At 44.9% G+C, this 25,674-nt stretch overlaps 1 protein-coding gene across 2 annotated transcripts in view; it reads right to left on the bottom strand.

The window, feature by feature from the left end:
* Positions 1-3,082: 3,082 nt before the first annotated feature.
* The window catches only part of ephb1 (EPH receptor B1), a 238,357-nt gene continuing 215,765 nt past the window's right edge, over positions 3,083-25,674 (bottom strand). For both annotated transcript variants that reach the window (XM_080778273.1, XM_080778272.1), the window contains exons 14-18: positions 18,327-18,476; positions 12,669-12,862; positions 11,450-11,605; positions 8,073-9,701; positions 3,083-3,648 (exon numbers count right to left, since the gene is read on the bottom strand). In XM_080778273.1, coding sequence (XP_080634399.1) covers positions 9,593-9,701; positions 11,450-11,605; positions 12,669-12,862; positions 18,327-18,476 — 609 coding nt within the window. In that variant the 3' untranslated portion in view covers positions 3,083-3,648; positions 8,073-9,592. The remainder of the gene's footprint in view (positions 3,649-8,072; positions 9,702-11,449; positions 11,606-12,668; positions 12,863-18,326; positions 18,477-25,674) is intronic.

Below are 25,674 nucleotides of genomic sequence, written 5' to 3'. Positions count from 1 at the left end.
AAATGACAAAAACGATGGGTTATAGCCCATGTTTTTTGAAATTTTGAAAAAAAAAGTTAGCCTCGTTTCTCATCATTTTGGACCATGGGCTATAGCCTATATCGTACGGCATACTATAGCGCGCCGTTTTTCATCATTTTTGAGGATTTGATAATATTGAAAAAATGAAAAAAACGATGAGTTATATTGAAGCGTGCACCTACACACGCACAGGCGCACATGCGAATGCACACCTGGACCTGTAAATGAACAACACAAAAACGAAGGCACTGGTGTCGGACTTCTGGTTTACCGGAACGGGGTTCAACTCCCTGCAGTGCCCTGCTCAATGTGTTGTATTTACCGGAAAGGATGGGAAACATTAGCAAATTGCGGAGTGTTAGAAAAAAAAGGATGGGTTATAGCCCATGTTTTTTCATTTTTTTGAAAAATTGCGGAAATTGCGGAATTTTGAATTTTTTTGAAAAATTGCGAAATTGCGGAAAATTGCGGAAAAAACGAAAACCTTTTTTCCGCAATTATATTGCAATAGTTTGAGTTTGAGCCTCCGTATACAGGCTGTGCTCCACTCTTCCATTGTCAATTCCTCTTGTAGATCAGCCTTCCATGCATTACATTTAGATTCAGAGGTTTCAGGAGAGAATTCTACTAACATAGAGTACAAAATATTAAAGGGGTTTCTGATAAGCTCTTTCTCTATTATTGACAGCGGAGGGAGTGTCAAAGAGTTCACCTGTTTAACCCCTATAAAGCTTCTGAGTTGTAAATACTAATACTAAGAAGTGTGTATGAGGTAAATTGTATTTAACAGCTAGTTCATCAAAAGAGAGTAGATGCCCCTTCTGTCAAAAACATCCTTCCATTGTTTAATCCCTTTTTCGGCCCATATCTTAAAGCCCCCGTCTATAGACAATATTTTAGGCCAATAAAAAAAAAAAGTATACCAAATTTTCCACTCCACCCCTGGCTGCCGGACGAATGTTTTCCTTCTCCAAGTCCTCCGTAAACTCTCTGAACCACTGTCTTTGTCTTGTGGTTTAAGTCCACTGTTTTCCTCTCCGCCGCGCGCCTCTCAATATTCCTTCCAAGTTTCACTGCTCTCTGATGATCTGCCCTGCTGGAGCGATTGCTTTTCCCCCCGGTTCTCTCCTCTCTCTCTGCCTCATTCTCTGCAGGAGTTCCCCCCGCTGAGCGGCCAATCCCCTTCCTCGCAGGTGATTGCTCGGAGAATATTGATTAAGGCAAAGATTTGCTGCTGAGAAGTCACTTTTCAAACTTCCTGTGACTTTAACGCGGAGAGCAGAGAGCGTCGAATACCTCATCAGTGAGAGATGCCCCGGTATGGATTGAACTCAGTGTTGCAACAGATCCACTCCCAGATTTCCTCTGTCTGTTTGCATGCATCTCCTTCTCTCTCGGTCTCTCTCTTATTCTGCATTCACATGGGCTCAGGCAAACCGGAAGTGATTTTAGTGGACGCAGGACAGGAGCAGGGTGGCAGTGGCGTTGTGGTTAGAGTGACCGCCCTGAAACTGGGAGGTCGGGGGCTCGATCCCCGACCGGGTCATACCAATAAACACTGTAAAAATGGGACCCAATGCCTCCCTGCTTCTTGGCACTCAGCATCAAAGGGTTGGATTGGGGGTCAAATCTACTATTCAAATGATTCCCGAGCACGGAACGGCTGCAGCTCACCACTCCAAGAGATGGGTCAAATGTGGAGAACACATTTCACTGCGGTAACGTGTGTGACAAATTGTAAGACTTTGACTTTTGAACTGGACGTGACTGCACGGCAGCCCGGCAGTCAGAACCAGCGACGGTATAGCAGAAGGCAGAAGCCAAATATGTTATCCTGTTACCGTAGCACCGGACGGAATCTAAAACCGGATGTTAGGTACTTCCATTTCACGGGACAAATCTCAGCAGAAAAGAAGAAAATAAAAAGCATCAGCACACAAGCAGCACAATAAAGGTCTACATCGACAATCAGAAGTAAATTGTTTTAGTTGAACACTACTCAGCACAGCAAATACGCCTTTTGCACACGCGTTTTCATTTTGTCTCCTTTCGTTCAATCGGATTTTTCTTTTTTTACTGTGCCATGCTGTCCACAGTGTCCAGCAGGTGGTGCTGTTTGCCGTCTGCCTGAGCCCATGTGAATGCAGCATTACACGGACACACAAACCTATGTGCAGGTACTCCAGGTGCACAGGCATGTGTACACATATGCCAAGTATCCATGCGCATCTAATGCACTGCGTTCCTTGTGGTGGGTACACACATCCCTGTCTCTCCTATCCCCTAATTGCGGCTATTAAAGTAACAAACAGTATCAATTAAAAGGTTTGGAAACCGATACCATACAGAACATTACCCATATGAATGGCCATTACCTCTGTTTAATTGACTATTAGTGGAGGTCTACAAGAGCAATTAAGCAACTCACGTGACCTTGCGACGTCTCCCGAGCAATAAGGCCTCTGCCGTGAGAAATGTGCAGCGGTATGCGACGTGATGCGGCAGTCCTGCCTCTTGATTAAGGAAGGTAATCAGATAGAGATCCACAGGCGGCGGGTTCTGGCATCAGCTTTCCCACCCTCAGTCCTGACCTCACCCAGCAGGGGGGGGGGCCCTCCCCCCACCCCATCCTCTCCACAATCCTTTAGATGTTCATCAAGATGCAAGCTGGGGAAAATGAGTGGGCGAAGGCGTTGGGAAGATTAATGCAGTGGCTGCATCATAAGTTAGTGGTTCTCAATGTGGGGTCCTGGGACCCACAGGGGTCCTTGAGGGCGTACCAGGGGATCTCCAGCTGAGTGACAGTTGGGAAACATATGGACCCTTAGAAACACAGACCCAGACAAGCAGAGCGGTAAGGTAATGGGGGGATATGGTCTAATCAAAGGATATCTTAAAAGAACTACTAATATAGCACCAAAGTCTGACGTCACTTTCAGTAGAGGGCGCCAGTCCACAGGTGCATGTATTTTTTTTTGCTGTTACTGTTACTCAAGTGCTGCACAGTCACATGGTTGACTGGTCAAAAGACCTGTTTTTCCAAGGTGTTTATTGAGTGCATTTAGTACAACAGTTCTCAGAAAGTTACAGCTTACAAACTCTTTGACAAATACTCATCACACTTTACAAGTGGTAGCTATACAGACGGAACAAAAAAAAGAAAATAAAAGAAAATGAAAGAATATAGATTCACGCTCACAAACGGTACACTTACACGAGCACACACACACATACATGAACAAACGCACACGCACGCACACGCACACACACACACACACACACACACACACACACACACACACACACACACACACACACACACACACACACACACACACACACACACACACACACACACACACACACACACACACACACACACACACACAGTTCAACCATTGTGTACCACATAGTGAGGTCAGTCACCATCATGCCAGACACGGACCCATTTAGATTTTGTTTTCCTTACACTGGACTGTCCACAACAATGCTTGCTGTGTGTGTGTGTGTGTGTGTGTGTGTGTGTGTGTGTGTGTGTGTGTGTGTGTGTGTTCGTTCTGGTCTGGTGAACAGTGAAACGCAGGATTGCATGGGTACGTGCGTCCATCGGTCTGCAGTCCAAGCAGTCTGAAACAGAAGATACAAAGAGGACATGTTTGGTCATGTGAGTTCAGTCAGTAACGCCATAAGAACCAGTGGTGGACTCATACTCATGCCCAATACTTGAGTCAAAGTACACTGTAAAGTAGACATTCCTACTTGAGCCAAAGTACAGTGTAGACAGTAGACATTCCCGGTCAAACATGACTCAACTACTAGTGAAAGTTGCTCCATTGCTTTAACTTGAGTTACTTGAGTATACTTGCTTTTAAAAAATGCTTAAAGGATCACTTCACCTATTTTCAACCGATTTTCATTCAATTGGACCTCACTAATTAATTATCATGCTCACAATGTGGCCCAACTTCTGTCTACTCACTCTGTGTCTCAGAGAAGGACTGTGAACAGTTTAGAAACCCACCATCAAACAAGATTATTAATATATATAATGTGAGAGCAATGGCTTCCATTATAGCATGCTAACTTTCCAGGGAGAAAAAGCCTGCAGTTTCTGCATTATCTAAATGACGGAACGGTTGCACAAAGACCCGCCTGGCAGCACTGTTTAATGCAATTAATTTGTGCAAGGTTTAAGTATTATTTAATAATAATAATAATAATGTTTAAGGTTTAAGTATTATTTGTTGAATTACTCATGACAAAGTTGTAAAAGTCAACAGTATGTACGTATATTCATAAGATAAGCAAGCAGCACGCACAGACAATACACTAGTACTTTCTTTCAATCATTTTATTATTATTATTATTTATTATTATATTTTCACAATCTGATACACAGATACGCCGGGTAGTTTCTAATGTTTTGATAATTGGCGCGACAGATGTTTGCATATGACGGTATAGAGTTTCAAACTAGTGTATTTAAGAAGGAGATGGTCAGGTAATATAATTGTGAAAATAATAACAATAAAATGATTGAAATAAAGAACTAGTGAATTGTTTGCTAGCGTCCTGCTTGTTTATGTTATGGATATACATACTGTACAACTTTGTCATGAATAATTTAACAGAAAATACTTATAACACGCACAAACGAATTGCATTAAACAGGGCTGCCGGGCGGGTCTTTGCGCAACCGCTCCGTCATTTAGATATATGTGCCAAGTAGACCCTCCTCTGAGACCCTGACCAAGTAGATCTGAGCATAGCCCTCCTCTGAGACCCTGACCAACGGTCTGAGCATAGCCATCCTCTGAGACCCTGACCAAGTAGATCTGAGCATAGCCCTCCTCTGAGACCCTGACCAAGTAGATCTGCGCATAGCCCTCCTCTGAGACCCTGACCAAGTAGATCTGAGCATAGCCCTCCACTGAGACCCTGACCAAGTAGATCTGAGCATAGCCCTCCACTGAGACCCTGACCAAGTAGATCTGAGCATAGCCCTCCACTGAGACCCTGACCAAGTAGATCTGCGCATAGCCCTCCTCTGAGACCCTGACCAAGTAGATCTGAGCATAGCCCTCCTCTGAGACCCTGACCAAGTAGATCTGAGCATAGCCCTCCTCTGAGACCCTGACCAAGTAGATCTGAGCATAGCCATCCTCTGAGACCCTGACCAAGTAGACCTGATCTGAGTAGAAATGTAGAAATGTACCAGCACTCAAGTAAATGTCGTTAGTTATAATTATTACTGTCCACCACTTAGACTAGAGTATAATTTGAATAGAGACCGCACCCGGAGGAAACCCTGAGGCGAAATGGACATAGTGGCCGAATTTGTCATTGCAGCTCGAGCCAGTGCTGGTCCGTTGACTATCATTGTGCACGTTCATGTTATTGGGCCCATGACACGTGAACGAATGTTTCATACGTGAACGCGCACAAACGGCGCAATGATAGTCAACAGCCGGCGCGTTCATGTTATTGGGGCAATCCATCCCAGAATGCACCGACTCTGTTCCTACCCGGAAGGAGGAGTGAAATCGCCTCATGCGCTTTTGAGCAACTTAATGCAAGTGGATGGGAGGAGAAATCCGGTGCCGTCTATTATACTCTAAGGTCCACCACTGCATTTAACAAGCCCCATTCCTATCAGTGCACAGAGGAATGGCATTCAGAGAGAGACGGCAACCCGTCCCACTCCATTTGTCATATCTGAGTGTCAGATATTTATGAAGACAAACACAGAGGGAATGGAAAAAAGAAATTGAATTATAGTGTTGCATAATGAAACTGTCCCTTTGTCTCATTTGCCAGCTCTTAGGTTGAATAGCAAATACTTGAGATGAGGCTGAATAGACGACTAATGGATTGAAATTGGATCACTGGTTTCAGTGAATGGATTCATAGCAGTCATGTGATTATGTTTGGGAATACTTAGCAAATCAATGGGTTGGAGGATTGAAAACAAAGAAGCAATCAAATGTGTGCATAATGGAAATTCAAGTGAATGATTGCAGCACCTTCTATTTTTCTCGAACCCCCCGCCCCCAAACAAAATATATATTATATAGAAAAATCCAAGAATGATTAAATGAAAAGGAAAAAGCTGCTGTTGCATAAAGCATCATTTTCAGATGAAGGACACACTTGCCTCCCTTCAAGCAAGGACTGTATATTATCTCCCACATTCTCCTCATCTACCACTTCCTTTCTCTTCCAAAAACCTCACTTGTTCCATCTAAACTAGCTGGGCACGCAGGGTCCCACTGCCAGGCTGCAGCCCACTCCGTCTTCTTTACGTGGCAGGCTGGAGAACAGCCGTTGTAATGGAGCCCTCCTCCTCTGCGCATGTGTGTGTATAGTAATAAAACCGTGTGTGCATGTAAATGCGCATGTGTACATGTGTGTGTGCGTGCGTGCATGCCTATGTGTGTTTGCGTTGCGGTAGCCCCCCCATCAGTCTCACTCCCTGTGGCTGATCAGATGCCTATCAGTTGTGGGGGGCCCAGCAGGTGTCTGCTCTCCTGCCTGGGTGCACTGGAGCGTGGAGCCAACCATTTCTCAGACTGGACCCAGCGCGGCCCAGCCCCAGCCCAGGACAGCTCGGTTACACCCAGGATAAACGACCTGGAGCTGTGCCAGCCAGCCGGAGCAGCCAGGGAGAGAGGACGACAGGACAGAGAGGAGGTGGAGGAGGAGGAGGAAGGGCCAGGGGTGCGGCGGTGTAAGTATACTTAATAATCTGCTAATGGGCCTGCCGTCAATTTCTAATTTTGGAAGCAAGGTGGTTAGCACTGATCCCAGTCATGTTTCTATGCCTCTCCTCAAATGATTCCCCCCAACCTTTGGAGTCACAAATACCAGAGGGAGTTCGATTCATGATAATTGTTTGTGAGACATCATCATGGCCGTATGCCCTAGTGAGTTTGTTAATGTTGTACTACCGCTTGTTCTGTCATAACCTCAGCTCTAATGGCCAACCGCGTTAGTGGAGTTTCACCGACACAACTAAGATGAGACAAGGAGCAAGAAGCAACAACTGGGATTGAGTGAAGCGACACTCCTACTCGTCAACAAAGTGTTCCACCAGACGCCATCACAGCTCACAGACCAATAACATTTCAATCATAAGCGCCTGCCCCAGACGAAAAATGAGAAATCAACCTTGTGCAAAATCCAGAACTATCTTTCGTGGACAGAATAAATTTCAATCCTTCTTCTCAAACTATTTTCTGTGTAATTTCATAGACGGACACGCATGGCATGCCCAGTGAATGATGAAGTCATCTGGCAAACAAGTTGTACCAAACTCCATTTCCACTTGTCACTTTCCGCAGGCAAACCAACCGCATTGCTCGTATACATGAAACAACTCTGAGATGCCACAGCATTTGTCCAGCATGCCTACCCATATGGCAGCGAAGCATAGTTAGAGTGAAGTAGTTATAATTTGTGGCTTAGCTTTCGCAGTCGTGGGGTGGCTGTGCTAGACGGCAAGAAACAGGGAGCCCGTGTGGGCTGTTTAAGACTGCGTGCTCATCAGGATGGCATCGAGCGGCTGTTGGCAAAACCCAGCCCAGATGTTCATTACACTGCCCACAGCAATGCATGGCAGTCTATTGTACAGTAATTGCTCCTGTCTGTGTAACTGTGAACAAAAGCTGCAGAATGGATGTGCAGATTTTCAGGAAACTTTGGGGGAAGGACCGGGATTCTGCTCCAAAGACGTGATTAACATGTGGGTCGAAGGGGGAGAGTCTGGTGGCTCAGCCAGTGTTTGAATCCGACTCCTGGTCTTGTCTCAACGTGTCTCTCATCTCTCTGCCCTTCTCTCTACACTCTCAAGAAATTAAGCTTAAAAATAATAGCTATTCAACGTTAAAAATAATAGCATAAAAGAAAATAACTAAATAAAACATTTGGGTCAAAAAGGTCAAAGATCAGTCCACAGAAAAAATCGAGAATGGATGAGCACACTCTAATGAAATGTTGTGGTCGTGATAAGCAGCTAATGAGTAGATCTGGTGAATATGTGAGCAGATGCTCACCGTGTATATGAGCCGTCCAAAGTGTGGTCTTTCTGCTCTCCTCTGGATGGTACCATCATGTTCTCGTAACAATAAAGCAATAAGAGGTTAGAAATTAAAAAAAATAAAACATATCTGTACAAGTAAGTGCTCACCAGCAAGAGACAGCATGGGTTCACCCACATTTAACATGATCTCCAAATCATTATTATTAGGTTTTTTTTTCTTCTACAACAATTTTCATATAGATCTACATTTAAGAGTTCTTTGTACAGCTTCCAGGTCAACGTTCGATCAGGATTGTCCTCGTGGCCCCTCTGGAGTATGGAGGTGGGGGTGGCGGGTTGGAGACCAACAACACAATGTCCATTGTATGGTCGTCCGGAGGGAGAGGGGCCACTGCAGGACTCTATACATAGCATGTGTCTATCACGATCCAGTCAACGAACACGTCTTTGCCAAAAATGCAAGCCGACAGTTCTGTACATACATATTCATACATGTCACCTTCAATATGAAGATTTATTCTGAAAGATATATTCATATTTAGGAAGAGATATACACATTTATATTCTCTGTATCTGGGTGTGGCCGGTTTCACAAGTCCTTTGGCTGGGCCTTCCACCCAGAGCTCCACAGGTAGTGTTGAAGTTAAAACGGGGAATATAGGTTTCCTGCTATAGTGTTTAAAAAAAAAGACAGAATTGGACATAAACCTGAATGAAGTTAATTGGGGGGGGGGGGGGTCTCAGTTGTTCACCGAATGTTTACTTTACGACACAATAAAAAAATAAAAACATGATAAAAAATGTAATCATATGTGAAACAAGCAAAAGATTTGAACGTTGGATATGGTACTCCGCTGTACATTCCTGCATTATTTTGTTCTCTCGCTCTATTTGTTCTTAAAGATAATAGACTTTTTTCTACAGTACAATCAGCATTTCTGGCTTGTTTGTGGTACGGACAAGGCATCTCTGACCGCACTCCTTTACGGACGACCCAGTTCAAATCACAGGCGGTCAGCTGATAGCTGCTGGCCACGTTGAAATCGTCTCACACTTCTGTTTTACAATTCAAACACCTTCCAAGTCCAGATAACACAACAGACAGCCTCAGTCATATGAACATAAAGTTTTCTGTATTTCTTTTTGACACGATTTCATTTGTTGAGGGTCTGACTGTTGGACTAGATGAGATGCAAGAAGGAAAAAGCAAATGGCGGGGTAGTGGCTTGAACGCCACGCCAGTCTCTCTTCCCGTGTGTACCATGTGCGACAAGAAGCAAAGTGTCAGTTAATGGACCCTGAACGTTCTGGTGCGGGTGAATTGGCAAATCGCCAAAAACGTGTGATGATATGGTCGCTAATCGTGTGGTAGCGTGGACCCTGTACTCCAGGCATATGATGGCGTCGGATTTAGATTAAGACGATGGTTTCGACCCTGGCGCGTTCCGACGGGTCGGGGGTCATTCGGAGGCTGCCGTTGTTGTTGTTGGCCCTGCGAATGCTGCCCGCTCCGAGGTACAGCGCCTCCTGCAGTCATGCCATGGTAGGAGGCGTCTGGCTCATCTGCACGCGCATGGTCTGGATGTTGCTGAGGATCTTCTTCTGGTGGCCCGCCAGGGTCACTCCTATCCTCAGCAGGTCCCTGAGAGAGAGAGAGAGAGAGAGAGAGAGAGAGAGAGAGAGAGAGAGAGAATGATATCATTTCTGTCGGGTGGAAAACCGGCTATTTCTTCTACCTTGACACTGTAGTATGACCTAGGAATTAGTTTATGGAAACAAAAAACTCAGCTTCCCATCATGCACCTGTGCACAGTGTCAAGCTCAACAGCGGCACTTTGTCACCTGTTGGTACTCTAAACATACAGACAAAAAAACTAAAAGGGACACACATTGCTGTTCGTTGGAGTGGCTGCACCACTCAAAAATAAAAAAGACATAAGCGGTTTCTGCTCGACAGCAACGATATGCATTTAGCTAAATGCAATGTTAGTGTTCATTTAACTCAGAGTGGTACAGCTGATTCTATCTGCACACTCTCAGAGATACAGCACCATTAGTGTCCATTTGGTTTCCAACAATAAGCTGTCCTCAAGGACCCCTCTGGACCCACTGTAACACTGACAAACAAAAAACAAAAACCTACACATAATATGTCTAAGTGTTTGTTTACCGGTGCATTTACATAGATAGTAGCAGTGCTACAGCTAAAGGACAGAACTTGGGATGGATAGCTCGCGGCCCTGAATGTCAACACAAACACAAACTTGCATCACAGATTCAATTAACTCACTTTCCCGCAGTGAGAGGAGACTTCCAGGTTTATTAGCCATGGCGATACATTACAGATGCATATTACTTTGCACCTCTGGGAGCCTGCAATAAATGTCACCGAGCTCCAAGCGTACAGATGAAAGCAGTATCTTTTTTTAATTTATTTCTTTATGCGGAGAACGCACATCATTTTTAATTACATGAGATGAATGACAACATTTGTTGTTCCCTCAGAGTCAATTTGGCCCGGAGGAATGAATTGGAGGTTATGACTTTGAGATAAGATTTTTTTTGTTTTTGTTTTGTGAAGAACATCACCTCATGAAGTGAATTAATGGTATAAGAGACGCTGTATCTCATACCAAAACATTAACAATACTCACAAGTTCAACCTGATCTTGAACATTAATCTGCTTTCATTTTCATACCAGTAAGAATTGAGTTGAGGCAAGGAGTGCGTTCACCCTACTAAATGTTTCCCGCTCATACCACTAATCAGTTTCTAAGAGCAGGCGTCAATGTCTTTTCTAAGGCACCTCTCTCCTTGTTGGACTGTCATCATAGTGGACAGAAACAAGAAAGAAACAGAGACTCAGAGTGAAGTCCTGCTGAGCTGGGTTGCACCACGGGAGGTTGAGTCATGCACAATCAAATGGCCCTACTAGTGTCAATCTTTTTTTAAGGGCCGGTGCCATATCTGGATGGCTTGTTGAGATGTGGAGGCAGAGGTGGACAGTGACCGGTTCTCAAGTACTGTATACAATACATAGAGCAAATATTGCACTTTTACTTTACTACAATTATTTGAAAACTTGAGTTACAAAGTTGCATTGTAGATTTTGATTATTATTACAATACAAAGCATACCACTTCAGCCCCATATATACTTTGTCTATTTTCAAAAAACACATTTTGATAAATACATTTGAAAACTTGTGAAATAGCACGTTCTGCACAATGAGTACTTTTTAGAGCTGGGACAAATCTAATTACTTTGAGGCATTGTAATGAATTACTTTTACTAGAGGATTTCTGCATCGCGGTTGATTTTATACTTTTACTGAAGTAAAAGCACTTCTTCTTTACCGCGTGGAGGAGGAAGGTGACAACTGAACTCACTCTGAGGTCATCTGAGCCACCAGCTGCAGCGACGTGAAGCCGGAGTTGAGGAAGTTATCTCTGTACTGGCTCATCTTGATGGCAGCCAGCCAGTCCTCCACCGAGCTGAAGGTGTTGAAGTCGGGGATGGAGCGATCCAACAGTGGCTGAGAAGGTCTGGAGGAGGGGAGAGGACAGGATGAGACCGACAGGCAGGCAGAGAGATGGGGGGAGGGGGGTTGAGAGGAGAGCTTTGATGCAATATTAAGCAGCGGGGTGAGTTAGGGAGAACGGAAGTATGGGTATGGTGTGTGTATGTGTGTGTGTGTGTGTGTGTGTGTGTGTGTGTGTGTGTGTGTGTGTGTGTGTGTGCGTGCGTGCACGACTTGCACGTGCGTGCGTGCGAGAGAGAAACCAGGAGGAAATAGTGGGGAGGTTTGATGCATGCAAAAGTCAAGAAGCCATGTTTATTTTATGTGAGGATGAAAAGGCAGGTGTGAATGCGGAGTCTTGTAGCCTGTAGGCAGAAGGATAGTGTACTACAAGCGGTCAGTGAACCAGGCTCTGGAAATACACAACGTGCACAGACCTGTACTGTACGTGCATGTACACATACTTGTACGTGCAAGTACACTTTGCGTGTCTCTGCGCACTCTTCGCATGCTGTTGTTTTTTTACTATTGAAAATAGTACATCTACGTTTTCACTGTTCGTCATACAATGAAGTGTTAGAGCTGTGGTTATCAAAGTGGGATCCAGCTACATTATTGACAGTTAGGACCCAAATCTTACAGACCTGTAATACTGAGAGTTATGGGGGTGTGTGGCCTTACAGTCAGCATTGTCTCACTTTCTGTTATTACTCTACAAAAGCATTATTCACCCTGTTCTGTAGTATTGTTCCCCATGCTTTTACAATATATTGACCATGTCGAAAAAAAGGGGGAAAAACCAATAATAATCAGTATTACTGATTGATATGATATATTGATATGAACGATAAAGCCATCACACATTTAGCAGTCAAAATACTAAATGACACTGAGCATCCGCTCAACCGTCACTTTACAATCATGCAATCTGGACGAAGATATAAAACTTTGAAATGGCAAAAGAAATTGTTTAAGTAGGAGGTTTTGTCCATTCAGCCATTGCTGCACTAAACAAACTGCCTCGCTGGTAGGTTTTTCTGTTGAACAGACCGTGAAACTGAATCTAAAGACTATGAACATGCACTTACACAGCAGGGATGTTGGCCACAGCTTTGAGGCTGGTGGGGTTGCGGATCATCTTGTCCAGGGTGCTGACGATGTCGGAGAAACGGGGCCGGGCGTTGCGGTCCTTCTGCCAGCAGTCCAGCATCAGCTGGTGCAGGGTGCTGGGACAGTCCATGGGTGGGGGCAGGCGGTAGTCCTGTTCAATGGCATTGATCACCTGTAGGGAGAGGGGAGACCACGCTTGTGTTATACCAGGCGTTCACTAACTTTTCCTCAGAATGAGCCTGGACATGTAGGTCAGATCAGTGGTATATCGCAGAAACCCTTTAGAGTTGATCGAACTGCATAGTTACACAAAAGCATCAGAAGTAGCAGATTTACAAGCTCGAATCACAGTGCGAAGTGGCCCGTTTTGAGCTTGTTGATCTGGTGCTTTTGCTATTTTTCAATTGAATTGAATCCTGAAAAGTAACAGTTTTGGACATATGAGGTTTCCACCTAACAGAGACAATATCACATTTTTGTGGTACAGTATCAGATATACCACAGCCAGTTAGTACCCAGACCATGTGCTTATTGTGAGCGCCTCCCACACTAGGAAAACCTGTGTATATATATATATATATGGCATCGCATTTATAATTTATCGCCATAGTGTTGTTCTTATACTCTGTATCTGGTGTTAGTAGTGTAAAAAAACATACCGGTATTTGTTTGTTTAAGTCTCCTAAGCACGGACACCAGATGGCCAACTTTTACAGCTTTTATATTGTCAATGCTATGCTGCCAGATAGAAACATTTTCACCTATCCACAGTAAATTATGCCGATACTTGCCATATTGTTTTTGGGCCACAGTTGGCTAGCACAGATGCTAGCACAAATGCTGTTAAAAACCTGGGAGTTGAATAATGCAGGATCTGGAAGATCTCCATTCCATCATCAGAACTTGTGCAATAGGACAGATTCTCAACCTATGGTCAATAATCATATAAAGTTATATTATTATTTATCATAATTTTGGGGGCCTTTTTTATTGATAGTATAGAGTGGAGATATATAACAGGGAGAGAGAGAGACGGGGACAGACACGCAGCAACGGTCGTCGGGATCGAACCTGCGATGCACTGTCAGGCTGGATCAGCACCTATGTACAGTATGTGGTTTTTAAACCATTTTTAAATACTGAAAATGGCAGATCTGCAAGCTCTGCTATTTTCACTACTTTTGTGCGGCACGTTTGTATGACGAAGTTCATTTACAAAAGAAAACTTTAAAACTTGAATTTAAAACATATGGAGATACAATGTTTCTGGCCAACAGCAACGACATGCCTTAAGGCCATGGACCCCCATTTGATACAATTTGTAACTTGTAAGGGTCCATTTGGTTCCATTTGTACACTCTTAGAGAGTTACAGACCTGCAAGGGGCTGTTTTGAGCCCCTAGTGGTCCCCAGAACCAAAGCAATAGGATAATCCAATTAAAGGCATTTAGAATGCACAGAGTGTGCAGTGAATCAGGTATAATGTGGCAAGTTTATGTGCATTGCAGAAACGGCATGCGGGACAGGTTTCTCAGCAGTTTCATTGCAGGATGGTATATGCCGCGCTGTGTCTGGGGTGAAGCTGTTAGCATCATACGACATTGACTAATTATATACATGATAAATGGTTACAGCAGCATACAGTGGCTGCTCTCAGGCCCCTATGCTCAACGGAACCAATTTGGCGATACTAACACACTAACGCTAGCAATCCTCTCCCGTTCTGCGATGCTAACTCAATCTGACGAGGCCTCGGTCTATCTTAGTCGGGGGAGCTCAATATTAACAGTGCTCTTGCCCTGGTCGGTGTTGTTGCTGAGAACTTTCGGTGACTGATAGACTCAAAGTCTTCCAATCTGTCGCCTTGACTTGCTCTCTCTCTCCGCTCCTCTCCCACCCACAGCCTGCACATGCACGCCAACACGAACACGAACGCACGTCACATACACACCTGAAAACAAGCACATGTAGGAACATGTGTACTCGCACGCACACACGCACGCACGCACGCACGATCTCTTCAGTCACTCTATCTATTCTAGATGGACACTTAGCACTCTGGCTGATGTGTCCTTCCGCTTGACTCTAGCCGATCAGCCGTCACTCTATAGCAGCATGGAAGACTGCGGAGAGAAGTGTGTGTCACTCTGGACAGAAACGTCCAGGGAACAGGCAGACATAATTAACGGTGTGAAAAACCACCACTTGACACTTGTTTCTCGGAGGCGGTACAGGGTACCTGGCCCTTATTAGAGTGATTGAGTTTCAGAAGTTGGCTCATGCAGGAGGAGTGGCTGCTTGGGAAATGAAAAATGGATTCAAACTCCATGGCTTAGCGTACGTCGACCCCCCTATATAACTGAGCCCAATGAGCAGGTTGGTGCCTTGCATGGATTCCTCCACTTTTGGGCCCTCATTTAACCCCATTTATCATTTCCGCAAAACCTTGAAATTGAACGTGTGCCAGGACAAAAATCACGTCTGGTCGGGAGCTGTCGTAGGCTTTGTCCTCAGCTGTTTTTCTGTCGTACACAAGCGGAGCAGCATTGTCTGAACTGCTGACATGCTGTCACAGGCATCTAAACATATGTTTTCACTCCTAAAATGTATAAAAACTAATAATACACGTGAATTATTTTGTAATGGCATGTCATATGAAATTGGTAGGATATTTCCAAGTGTGCAAGCAATTATAATAGCGCAATTAAAAACAATGTTGCAAGTTAGATGCTTAAGCCATTTAAACAGTGTTTTACCCCCCCCCCCCCTCCTGGAAGAGTTAACTTAAATGACATGGAAGGCATTTGCAGTGCTGCAGCTATAGTCAAAACGGGTAGGCTACTGCAATCTACAGCCATGTCTTTCTCGCGTTACGTCTCAGCATTTGTCACGGGCTGTGCGTGTCCAAACTCATTCCAATGACGTGAGCAAGGTTCAGGTTTTCGTTCACTAATCCTGTTGTATATTAAATGAATAAACACTTTAATAATTGTATATACAACTAACAACACACAGTGACAGTTGCTTGCAAGTTGCATGTGCGTGCGTCTGTGTGTGCGTCTGTGTGTGTGTGTGTGTGTGTGTGTGTGTGTGTGTGTGTGTGTGTGTGTGTGTGTGTGTGTGTGTGTGTGTGTGTGTGTGTGTATGAGTATGAGAGGGGGGGTGAGGCGGGCAGCAAGGCAAGCGGGGGAAACGGTTTTATTGACTTTTATCGTCATGTAACTATGGTTTCCAAGGTCCTACTGCAGTTGTTCATGTCGCAAAAAAGAGGGCGAGGCTTGATTTCATAGGGCGTGCCAGATAGAGCAGTCACATTTATTAACGTCGGAACGAAATTAAGGAAGGATCAGCTGTTTGCGATCACTTTATAAATGCCGTGGCAACGTGGGTGTACTACGAAACCTACACTCCGATTTTACACTCAATTGATAAATGAGGGCCTTGGTGTGAAAGTGTGTGTGGATGTGTGAATGTAATGCGCATTGGATAATGACGCAATATAAATGCACAATTTGACATTATTTTATCACATCTTAAAAATAATAAAATATACAAATATAGAAGTAAACCCCCACAGGGTGTTGCTAGCAATGCAATGGCCCAATGACCTGGCCTAGCATTATCCTAAGAATGTTGCAGTTATGTACAACCATTAAGTTTAGCAACTTTACATAATGCAAACACTGCAGAGAGCGTTCAGTTGCACTTTGATGCATCTCCCCCCCACCCATATCCGTATTGTTTGTGTGCCTAATCTTTCATCAGAGATGGATGGAATGTTGAGATCAAGGTCTGCATGAGATTTAGTGCAAAGAAACACTATTATTAACCCATTCAATCCGGGAAAGCATTAAACAAAATCCGATCTACAAGCTCATCACGAAGTGATGAACACCTGTGCAAATCTTTGAATATTATTTTAAGCAAAAAAAAAATACTAAAATCTTTGCTTCTGGGGGGCCCTGAAACAAAATATTTTGAGCTGGGGGTCGGCGGCCAAATATATATATTTTTGGCCGTCCTTGACATGAAAAAGTTTGAGAACCACTGACATAGCAACATACAGGTAAGACATTTTTTTAATCGGCCTCAGGTCTTAACCCATTTTGGGCGGGAACCCTTTTTGGTGTTTTAAACATTATGTTATAATTTAGCTATTGAAAAATAGAAGATCTACAAGCTCATAGCGCGCCACCGAGTGGCGCGCTACAAGCTTGTAGGTCTGCTATTTTTGAAAAATTGTGAAAATATTTATTTCAGAAAACTGGAGGATTTAGAAGATTATTTTTGGTCAGGCCAAAATGAATTAATGGGTTAAACTTGAAGCCAATCTATAGGTTTCCAACTCTACCGTGGCGCTGCCTGCAACTCAGCAGAATCCTGACGAACAGTGCATAGGCGTGTGTGTATGTACAGTATGTATGTACAGTATGTATAATTTGGATCTGGCCTGTGTGGCCCTCTTCTGTGTTATGTGTGCTTTTACAGGCAAAGGCACGTGTGTGTGAACCTGTTTATGCATCTTCGAGGGCTCGATATACTGTGTTGCATACAGTGGCCACTGTAGGTCGCCTGTTTTCGGCAGCACAACCAAGTACAAACCAGGCTTTGTGTGAGTACGTACATGCATAGGATACATAGGATTTGACATTAAGAGGTTAGGTACTGTATATAGGGGTTAGTTAGGGTTGTAGTTTAGTTAGTTGCACTTAGTTGCATGGTGATATCACACCCAGAAAAAATAGCTGATCTACGAGCTCATCTGCGATTTCCAAGCAACGTTTAGGGCTTAGGCTATTTTCAGACATTTCCAATGCCGTTCGAAAGCACTGATGTCCTCACAAATATAGTAATACAAAAGACGCGTGTGAGCGCGGCGCGCACGCCCACACATGTGGGCGGACTGAGCAGCCGGCCATTGGGTGCAGCGCCAGTTCTCTCCTCTGCGTTAGCCCACACCAGTCAGCACATTCTGGCCCACTGAGGCAACATCTGCTGGGTTGGACGTTCCTTGCGGAGCAAACCCCCACAGAGGACCGGTGGGCTGGCAGCCTGGCTGGCGGCGAGATCTCAGAGGAGAGCGACCTCATAGTGTGGGACTACGTCCAGCCCATGTGTGCGGAGCGTGCGTGTGTGAGACATGTGCATGATGCAGGCACACGTGTGCTCGTATGTGCATGTGTGGACAATGGGACAGCGTCCAAACGGACATGGGGAACAAAGCAAGCGCTCTAAAGCAATCACTCATTGCTCTCATAATGCCTGGCCAGGAAGGAAGAGAGGGGGGGAAAAGTATGAGACGTCTGCCATGGCAAGTCTGCTTCCAAAGTCACCGTCAAGGACATATTCGGCCGTGATACTATCAAGTACTAACTGATACGAAAAAAGAAAAAACTTTATGATTTATTACAGCTTCCAGCCTTATGAGCTCCTCTCGATGGACACGTTGACAAAGAGATAATTACCGCTTCCAAAGAGAAGCAGCAGTGGCTGTGTTAAGCCCAAGTCTGGGTAAAGTCATCCACATTTTAGTTGTGGATGACTTTCTGTAAAAAAGCAATGCCACTGCTGAATTAAACATGTAGTTCATTTTCCCGTGTTTATTTTTTGGGAGAAGCGGACAGACAGACACTCACATCCTGGTTGGACATGTCCCAGTAGGGCCTCTCTCCGAATGACATCACCTCCCACATGACGATGCCGTAGCTCCACACGTCGCTGGCCGAGGTGAACTTCCTGTAGGCGATGGCTTCCGGCGCCGTCCACCGCACCGGGATCTTACCTCCCTGAGACGCAGGAGGAAGGAGAGATGGAGGCGACAGAAGAGATGCAGAAAGGAAGAGAGAAACAGAAACACACACATTATTAACATATCTCTGCCGTCGGGTTAGGAGGGTCGGAGTGGAGTTAGGAGGTTTTGTTTTGTCCATCATTGATACGAACGGCTGACAATGGATCCTCAAGCTAACCCATACCTCTGCAGCTGCTCTACCACGCAGGGGAGAGGGCTAAACCAGCTAACTCCTGAGTTATCTGGTTTTGTCAGAAGCGCCGTTTAATACTTTTCATTTCAATATTATTTTAACCAACACACAGACGTAAAGGGTGTCCATAGAGCACTGAAGTCCTGACGTCACTGTCAGTAGAGGGCGTCAGTCCCCAGGTTCCTTTTTATTTGCATTGTAATCTCCATAGGAGGATTTTAGATCGCCTCATATAAGAACTGTGTTTGAAAAATAAACCGATCACCCCAGCCTTTTCACTCATATGGATATGAAGCATCGAAGGAAGGTGGAAATGTACCAATATACCCAAAGAGTAACAAAATAAGCGTTAGAAATGAGTCAAACAACCCAGAGACTACATTTCCGTGAAACTGAATGTTAATTACGTTTATTTTATTGATATTTAATGTTTCGTGGTTAGTACGAGTCGAGTCACCACCAGCTGAGTTTACGTCAACGAGGAATCTCAGGAACGCAATGTGTTGACAGCTGGGCGTGACGTAATAGCAGCGACATTGCCTTTGTATGTAGTTTCAAGGCTTTTGCGGCCACATTAATTCCATTTTATCCAGAAACTGGCTGTATCAAATATGAATGGACATCATTAAGGACGCACAGCCACTCCCCTGACAGAAAGGCCGGGGTGGTCGGTTTATTTTTGAAACACAGTTCTTATATGAAGCGACCTAAAATCTCCCTATGGAGATTTGACTGCAAATACAACAAAAAAAAGACATGAACCTGTGTATTGGCGTCCTCTACTGAACGTGACGTCAGACTTCGGTGCTCTATAGCGGTGATTTATGGGAAAAAATTATAATAATGGAGTTAGATGGTTTCTGCCGGACAGTGACGATATCCTCTTGCTATACATTCCATTGTTCTTTGCCGTCCAAACTGTCAAGCGTCTTCCTCCCTTCTCCCCATCTGCACCCATTCATCCCGTCCCCAAGCCCATCGATCCTCCGGCTGCATGGTGGATGATGCTACCCTTGCCTTGGCAGCCTCTCCCAACAGCATTCGCCCTTCACACATCGACCCACATTACATTTAGCGTCTTCCGCTTCCCTCAGCCCTGCTTGAATAAGAGGAGATAGGCTGGGGCTTCTGTTAGCATGTCGAGCGTGTCGGGCCAGTAATTGGGCTACCTGGGCCCCAGGCATGCCACGCGCGCCACTGATTGAAATTGACAGCAGCTCGTTTAATATTCCACACACACACACACACACACACACACACACACACACACACACACACACACACACACACACACACACACACACACACACACACACACACACACACACACACACACACAGAGCATGGCTATTTAACTTGCGCGAAAGCACATGATACACATTAATCCATGTTTTTGGTTGAGCTAGCCGCTTTAATAATGCCAATTAGTTTAACCTGAGTATTTGCAGACAAGCTGCTGTTGGAAATCAAATAAAAAGAGAGAGAGCAAGAGGGAGGGAGAGAGAGAGAAAGAATCTGTGTTGCATATTTTGATGCAGTATGATTCTGTGCTGTTTCAAATCATCAGTCAAGTCAATCTCTGTGCGCATAATATAAACATATTGTATGTCTGTCTGTCACACCCACGAAAAGGGAAACTGTAAATACTGGGTGGGGATGCTTTGTAATAACGAATCAGAGCTTTAAATCATTTTTAAACAAAGCATTGAAAAAAAGCTGCGTTGAGACTGAAATGTGCTAATCACGCTTACTTACCCTGCCCCTGTAGGGCATAGGCGTCGGAAATAGTTGAAAATGTACATGAACAGCGATGTGACATGTTGTGAGCTCGTAGATCTGTTGTTTTGGCTATATTTGACACACAGATTTCACAATCATTGCATAATGTGTGATTCCACAATAGGTTGAAAGTTGTTAGCCCCATGGGCGTTTATAGACTGTAGGGGAGCTGTGTGTGCGTGCGTGCGTGTTATGAACATGTGTTTGCAATGTGTGGCACTGTGTTCACAGTTGCAGACCCAGCCAGACTGAGCTCATTAAGGAGCTCGGCGATTCTGCAGGTTTGACCTCCAGGAAGCCGCTGACCCTGAACGGGGAGTTAACCTCTGACCCCCGGTGGAGAGTGGTGTCAGGGCAGGGCGCACTGCGACACGCACAGACAGCGCTATCGCGAGTGTAGCGTTATCGCCTCTCAGGGAACGAATGGTGCAGAGTGTAGCGTTATCGCCTCTCAGGGAACGAATGGTGCAGAGTGTAGCGTTATCGCCTCTCAGGGAACGAATGGTGCAGAGTGTAGCGTTATCGCCTCTCAGGGAACGAATGGTGCAGAGTGTAGCGTTATCGCCTCTCAGGGAACGAATGGTGCAGAGTGTAGCGTTATCGCCTCCCAGGGAACGAATGGTGCAGAGTGTAGCGTTATCGCCTCCCAGGGAACGAATGGTGCAGTGTGTGTGAGAGAAAGCAAGAGACAGATGGAGTGGAGGAATGGGAGACAGAGAGAGGTGATGAGTTATATATGGAGACGAGAGAATGAGAGAGAAAGATCAATAGATAAATAAGGGCCGACAGAGCCACAGTGATTTTGCTCATATCTTGGACTAGAGTCATATCTGAATCCTCTCATCTAACAACAGGCCCCAGGACACTCTCTCTCTCTCTCTCTCTCTCTCTCTCGCCTTGCCCAATGAGTCTGTCTGAGGGCAATGGATCTGGTAAATTAATACAAGCCAAACACCATCTCTGTTTATGTCCAATCTTACTCTGTCAGGGGCAATGTTTCAAGTCCATTTTATTGGACACACGCCGACTAGACTGGGGGAAAAAACAACTGCGATCCGCTCTGAGGCGGTAAGCCCGATGCTCTCCTGTGTATTACAGGCCAGGCGCTCTCTCCATAACCATCATGCGTTCGCTTATTTTCTGCATCCGTCCTTCTGTCCGTCTGGTCTGTTGCCCCGGGACCCTGTTGGGAGACGAGCTAAGTGTAGCGGCCGCGGCCCGAGCAAAGACACCAGCTGTAGAAGTTGCCCCGTAACGCTCCGCTGAGACTGGCGGGTGGTCATAACATTTCCAAGGCGTGCGAGTCGGGAGGCAGCTATGCAGATCCCCAGTAATTACCGCTGTGGGCCAATGACGGCTCTGGCGAAAAATCCTGCTTTAATAACATAAAGTGCTGAACAGCTCCGTGCAAACAGGGATAAAGGCAAATATACATAATAAAAAGCACAGATTTATTTTTTGCTTTTCAGGGAGAAAGGCAGGCTTGTGTGTGTGTGTGTGTGTGTGTGTGTGTGTGTGTGTGTGTGTGTGTGTGTGTGTGTGTGTGTGTGTGTGTGTGTGTGTGTGTGTGTGTGTGTGTGTTTGCGTGTGTCTAAGCAAGGATGGGAATTAAAACAGACCTAGTATCAACACAAAAGCATTGGTGAAGCCTTGAAGCACGGAGAGTTGGAGACAGTTCCAAAAATAATAATGAACTATACCGTAGTGGAAAAGTAAAAAGAACAAGCCGTTTGTCCTTTCAAGTATCAAGTGAAGAAATTCTCCCGAGAACAGAAATTGACACTATGCTCATATCGCGTTTATCTACACGAACAGCCTTCTAAGCCTTTCAAAGCAGCCACTAAAATCATCATCTGTGATGTTTTTCCAAGTGATACTTTTCAAAGCTGCGGTGCTAATGAATAGAGGCTGAATAGAGAAACGTGTGTGTGTTTTCTTTGGACGTCAGCGCCGTGGCGCTCACTCCCAACAGGTGCAAAAGCTCATTCTGACAACGACAGATGCCAGAGTTCACCACGATGACGTCATGACACAGGATAATTTGCATAGCGGCGTATCAACTTGATTTTAGGCAGCGAGGTGAAAATGGAGAGCCTTCCTGCCTGCAGAGGCGAGCCCTGTGGGGGCTCGCATTAGTGTTGCATGTAGCTAGGCCCCTGCTGGACTGGTGGCACGGAATGGATGGCATGAGAGAGGACACAAAACAAGTCAGTGTAAAACTGACTGCTCGCGTGCGTGCGTACATACGAAGCGTGCGTACATACGAAGTATACATACTGTATAATGAAGCTTGGGCTTTTCCAGAGCTGGAAGCCCATTTCTATGCTAGAAACAGACACCCTGTTCTTACTGAAGGTTGGGGCTCTGACTGTGTACAGAAAGTGATGTGATGTGATCAGACATCTTGCGAGTAGACATGGGAGTAAGCACTGCCTAAAAATAATTTCCCATAGTATTTAATGCTACATAGCGTTTTGGAGAGATTTGTTGTAATATGTATGATAATTTCTCACTCTTTAGGGATGTACTTCGTAGACTTTTACCATATAAGCTGAAACAAGGAAAATATTACTATATCAATCCTCTTGTCACACACACACAACAGTAAATACGAAAACTTTGGTTTAAACTTTTTGACGATGACCTCAAAACTGTATCCAAACCATTCAGTATACTGACTATAACCACATATAGCCTTAACTACTTTCAAAATGGCATCCCTATGATGAAGACAGCATTAAAGGCAAAAACATCCAAAATAGTAGAATGCACGTATTATGAGCTTTTAGATCAGATTGTTTCGCTATTTGTCGTACGGAAGTACGAAAACTGGTTACTGCAAAGTCTGGTATAAGTAACAGTAATCACCTGAAGATTTTCACCTGACGTATATATTTTCTATTATTAGAACCCCCCGACTCCTCCTGTTCTTATTGATTGACTACTGTCAAATGGTAGTAGTAGTAAGTGTGCCCGGTTTGAGGTTGTTGTGACAGCTTGTGATACACCAGGCCAGGGACAGCAGTGGGCCTGTCAGTCTACAGGGATCATCATGACACCTGTGTGTGCTTGTGACAAGCCAGGTCTGACGACGGAATGATACACATTTCGGCGGACAGGTGTGCGTGTGTGTGTGTGTGTGTGTGTGTGTGTGTGTGTGTGTCATGCGCACGCACGCACACACGCGGACACACACAGACACACAGACACAGACACACACACACGCAACATTGTATACATAATTATCCATGTGTGAACAACTGTGTCTGGTTGTTTTAACACAAGGCACCTACTGTTCAGTGGCCACGCACACACAACCAAAGAACATGAAACACCTGCCACGTATTGGTGGGGCAGACGGAGCTACATAGTCCCGCCTACGTATACCAAAGCTTTCGTGTGCAGAGTGCCGTTGACACTAACTTGCAGCTATACGGAAATGGAATCAGCGAGATTGAAACCAAATATACCTGTCAAACAACAGTCTAGTGCAGATCACACAGATGCTAACTTACGGCAATATTCCCCAGATAGGCACAAATGAAAACCAGCAGTTCAACGTGTCTTATTTCATTTCTGTCATTATGTCAAAACATCAACGTAACTCTCGCTCTTCTGTCGTTGAGGGATGCGTTTTGTGTGGGTTGTTTTTATCTCGCTCCACAGCATCTGCTTAAAGACTCCAAATGAAAAGTTTCTCACTTAGCGAGAAGACAAATCTGACTTTCTCTCTCTTGTTTTCTCTCGCTCTCCCGCTCCTCCAACTTCACTAATCCATTCCTAAACAACGCGGCCCTCGAAATGGTCTTGAGAACATTTACTTAGGCTGGGGGCGAATACTCCATCAGCAGCTGTTTAATAACATTCTGAAAGAAACAACGTGGCCTGGCCAAATAGAATGTGTGTGTGTGTGTGTGTGTGTGTGTGTGTGTGTGTGTGTGTGTGTGTGTGTGTGTGTGTGTGTGTGTGTGTGTGAGAGTGAGGGAGGGGGTAGATAGAGGGAGAAGCAGGTTGGTAGTGGAGTTTTACAGACAGTCCATCCCATGGGAATGTCTGGTGGGGAGAAAGAGGCAGGCAATAGCTATATTGACTACTACTGAATTCACCTCACACCGGTATAATATGGCAGCACTGAATTCATTCGACTGCTTTTATTATACAGAATGGATACGCATTAAGCTGGGGATGCTCAGAGGGCAGTCTTTTCTGGGGGTTTCATTAACCCATTTTGACCTGAGATCAGATTATAAAAATATCTTCTACATCCTGACAGTTTTCTGAAAAAGCTATGTTTCTATGTCAGTCGTTCTTCCATTTTTCGAAAATAGCAGTGGCGCGCTATGAGCTTGTAGATCTGTTATTTTTCAATAGCTAAAGCATAACATAACGCTAACACCAAAAGGGGTTCCCGCCCAAAATGGGTTAAGCACAGAATTCCATTGATTGCTATATTCCTGAGGAGATAACAGCGGTTAATGAGACCTTCGATTGGAACAGCCCTGTCATTGAACTAACCCTTTAGAAATTAACTTATGGTAATGCTGCCGAGGTGCATTTTATATCGCTGGGTTAGTACAGTGGCACTATTATTAACAGCGGAACTCAGATTTCGAGAATAAGTGCCCCCGGGAAGTAAATGTGCTTCGAACGCACCCACATCTGTGATCGGCTTTGAAAAGGCACAGTGGGAAATATTTCAGTGTGGCTCTCAAAGTAAGTACGTTGTACCTCACATTGTTGAGTAGCCTCCTCCGTGCCTCTGATTGTGTCGTGACAGCATGACGCAGTGTTTATTTGCTGTGTTCTGTTAGAAAATCACCCTCGGCCTATGGTGAAACCTCACCAACGGTCCCCGATGACTCCGCTGGCTGGAGAGCCTCAAATTAAACCCAGCAAGTAACCGGCTTTATTATCTTGCGTTTCTCTAAGCCTGCTCATGGCTTTAATATTAAGACTGCGACCTTGGCTTCTATATAACCAGGTGACATTTTTATTCCATCCCCTTGAGATCCCCCTCGAAGGATGTGGAAAATAGGCAATTACATCCACACATGAGTCCCTGCCTCATCTGAGCGCGACCTGGGGTTGTATCCAACAGAGGCTTCTCTTCCTGCTTACCGTGGAGGGGGCTGGCTTTGCACGTGTGAAGAACAACCCCCTGCCAACATCACCCTCTGCCAAGCCCCAGTACATCTCATAAGGCTCATGTTAAGCCCTCTGT

The sequence above is a fragment of the Protomyctophum bolini genome (genome assembly GCF_963924005.1).
Source record: "Protomyctophum bolini genome assembly, chromosome: 12".
Classification (NCBI taxonomy): Eukaryota; Metazoa; Chordata; class Actinopteri; order Myctophiformes; family Myctophidae; genus Protomyctophum; species Protomyctophum bolini.
This window is presented reverse-complemented; position numbering and strand designations above follow the sequence as displayed.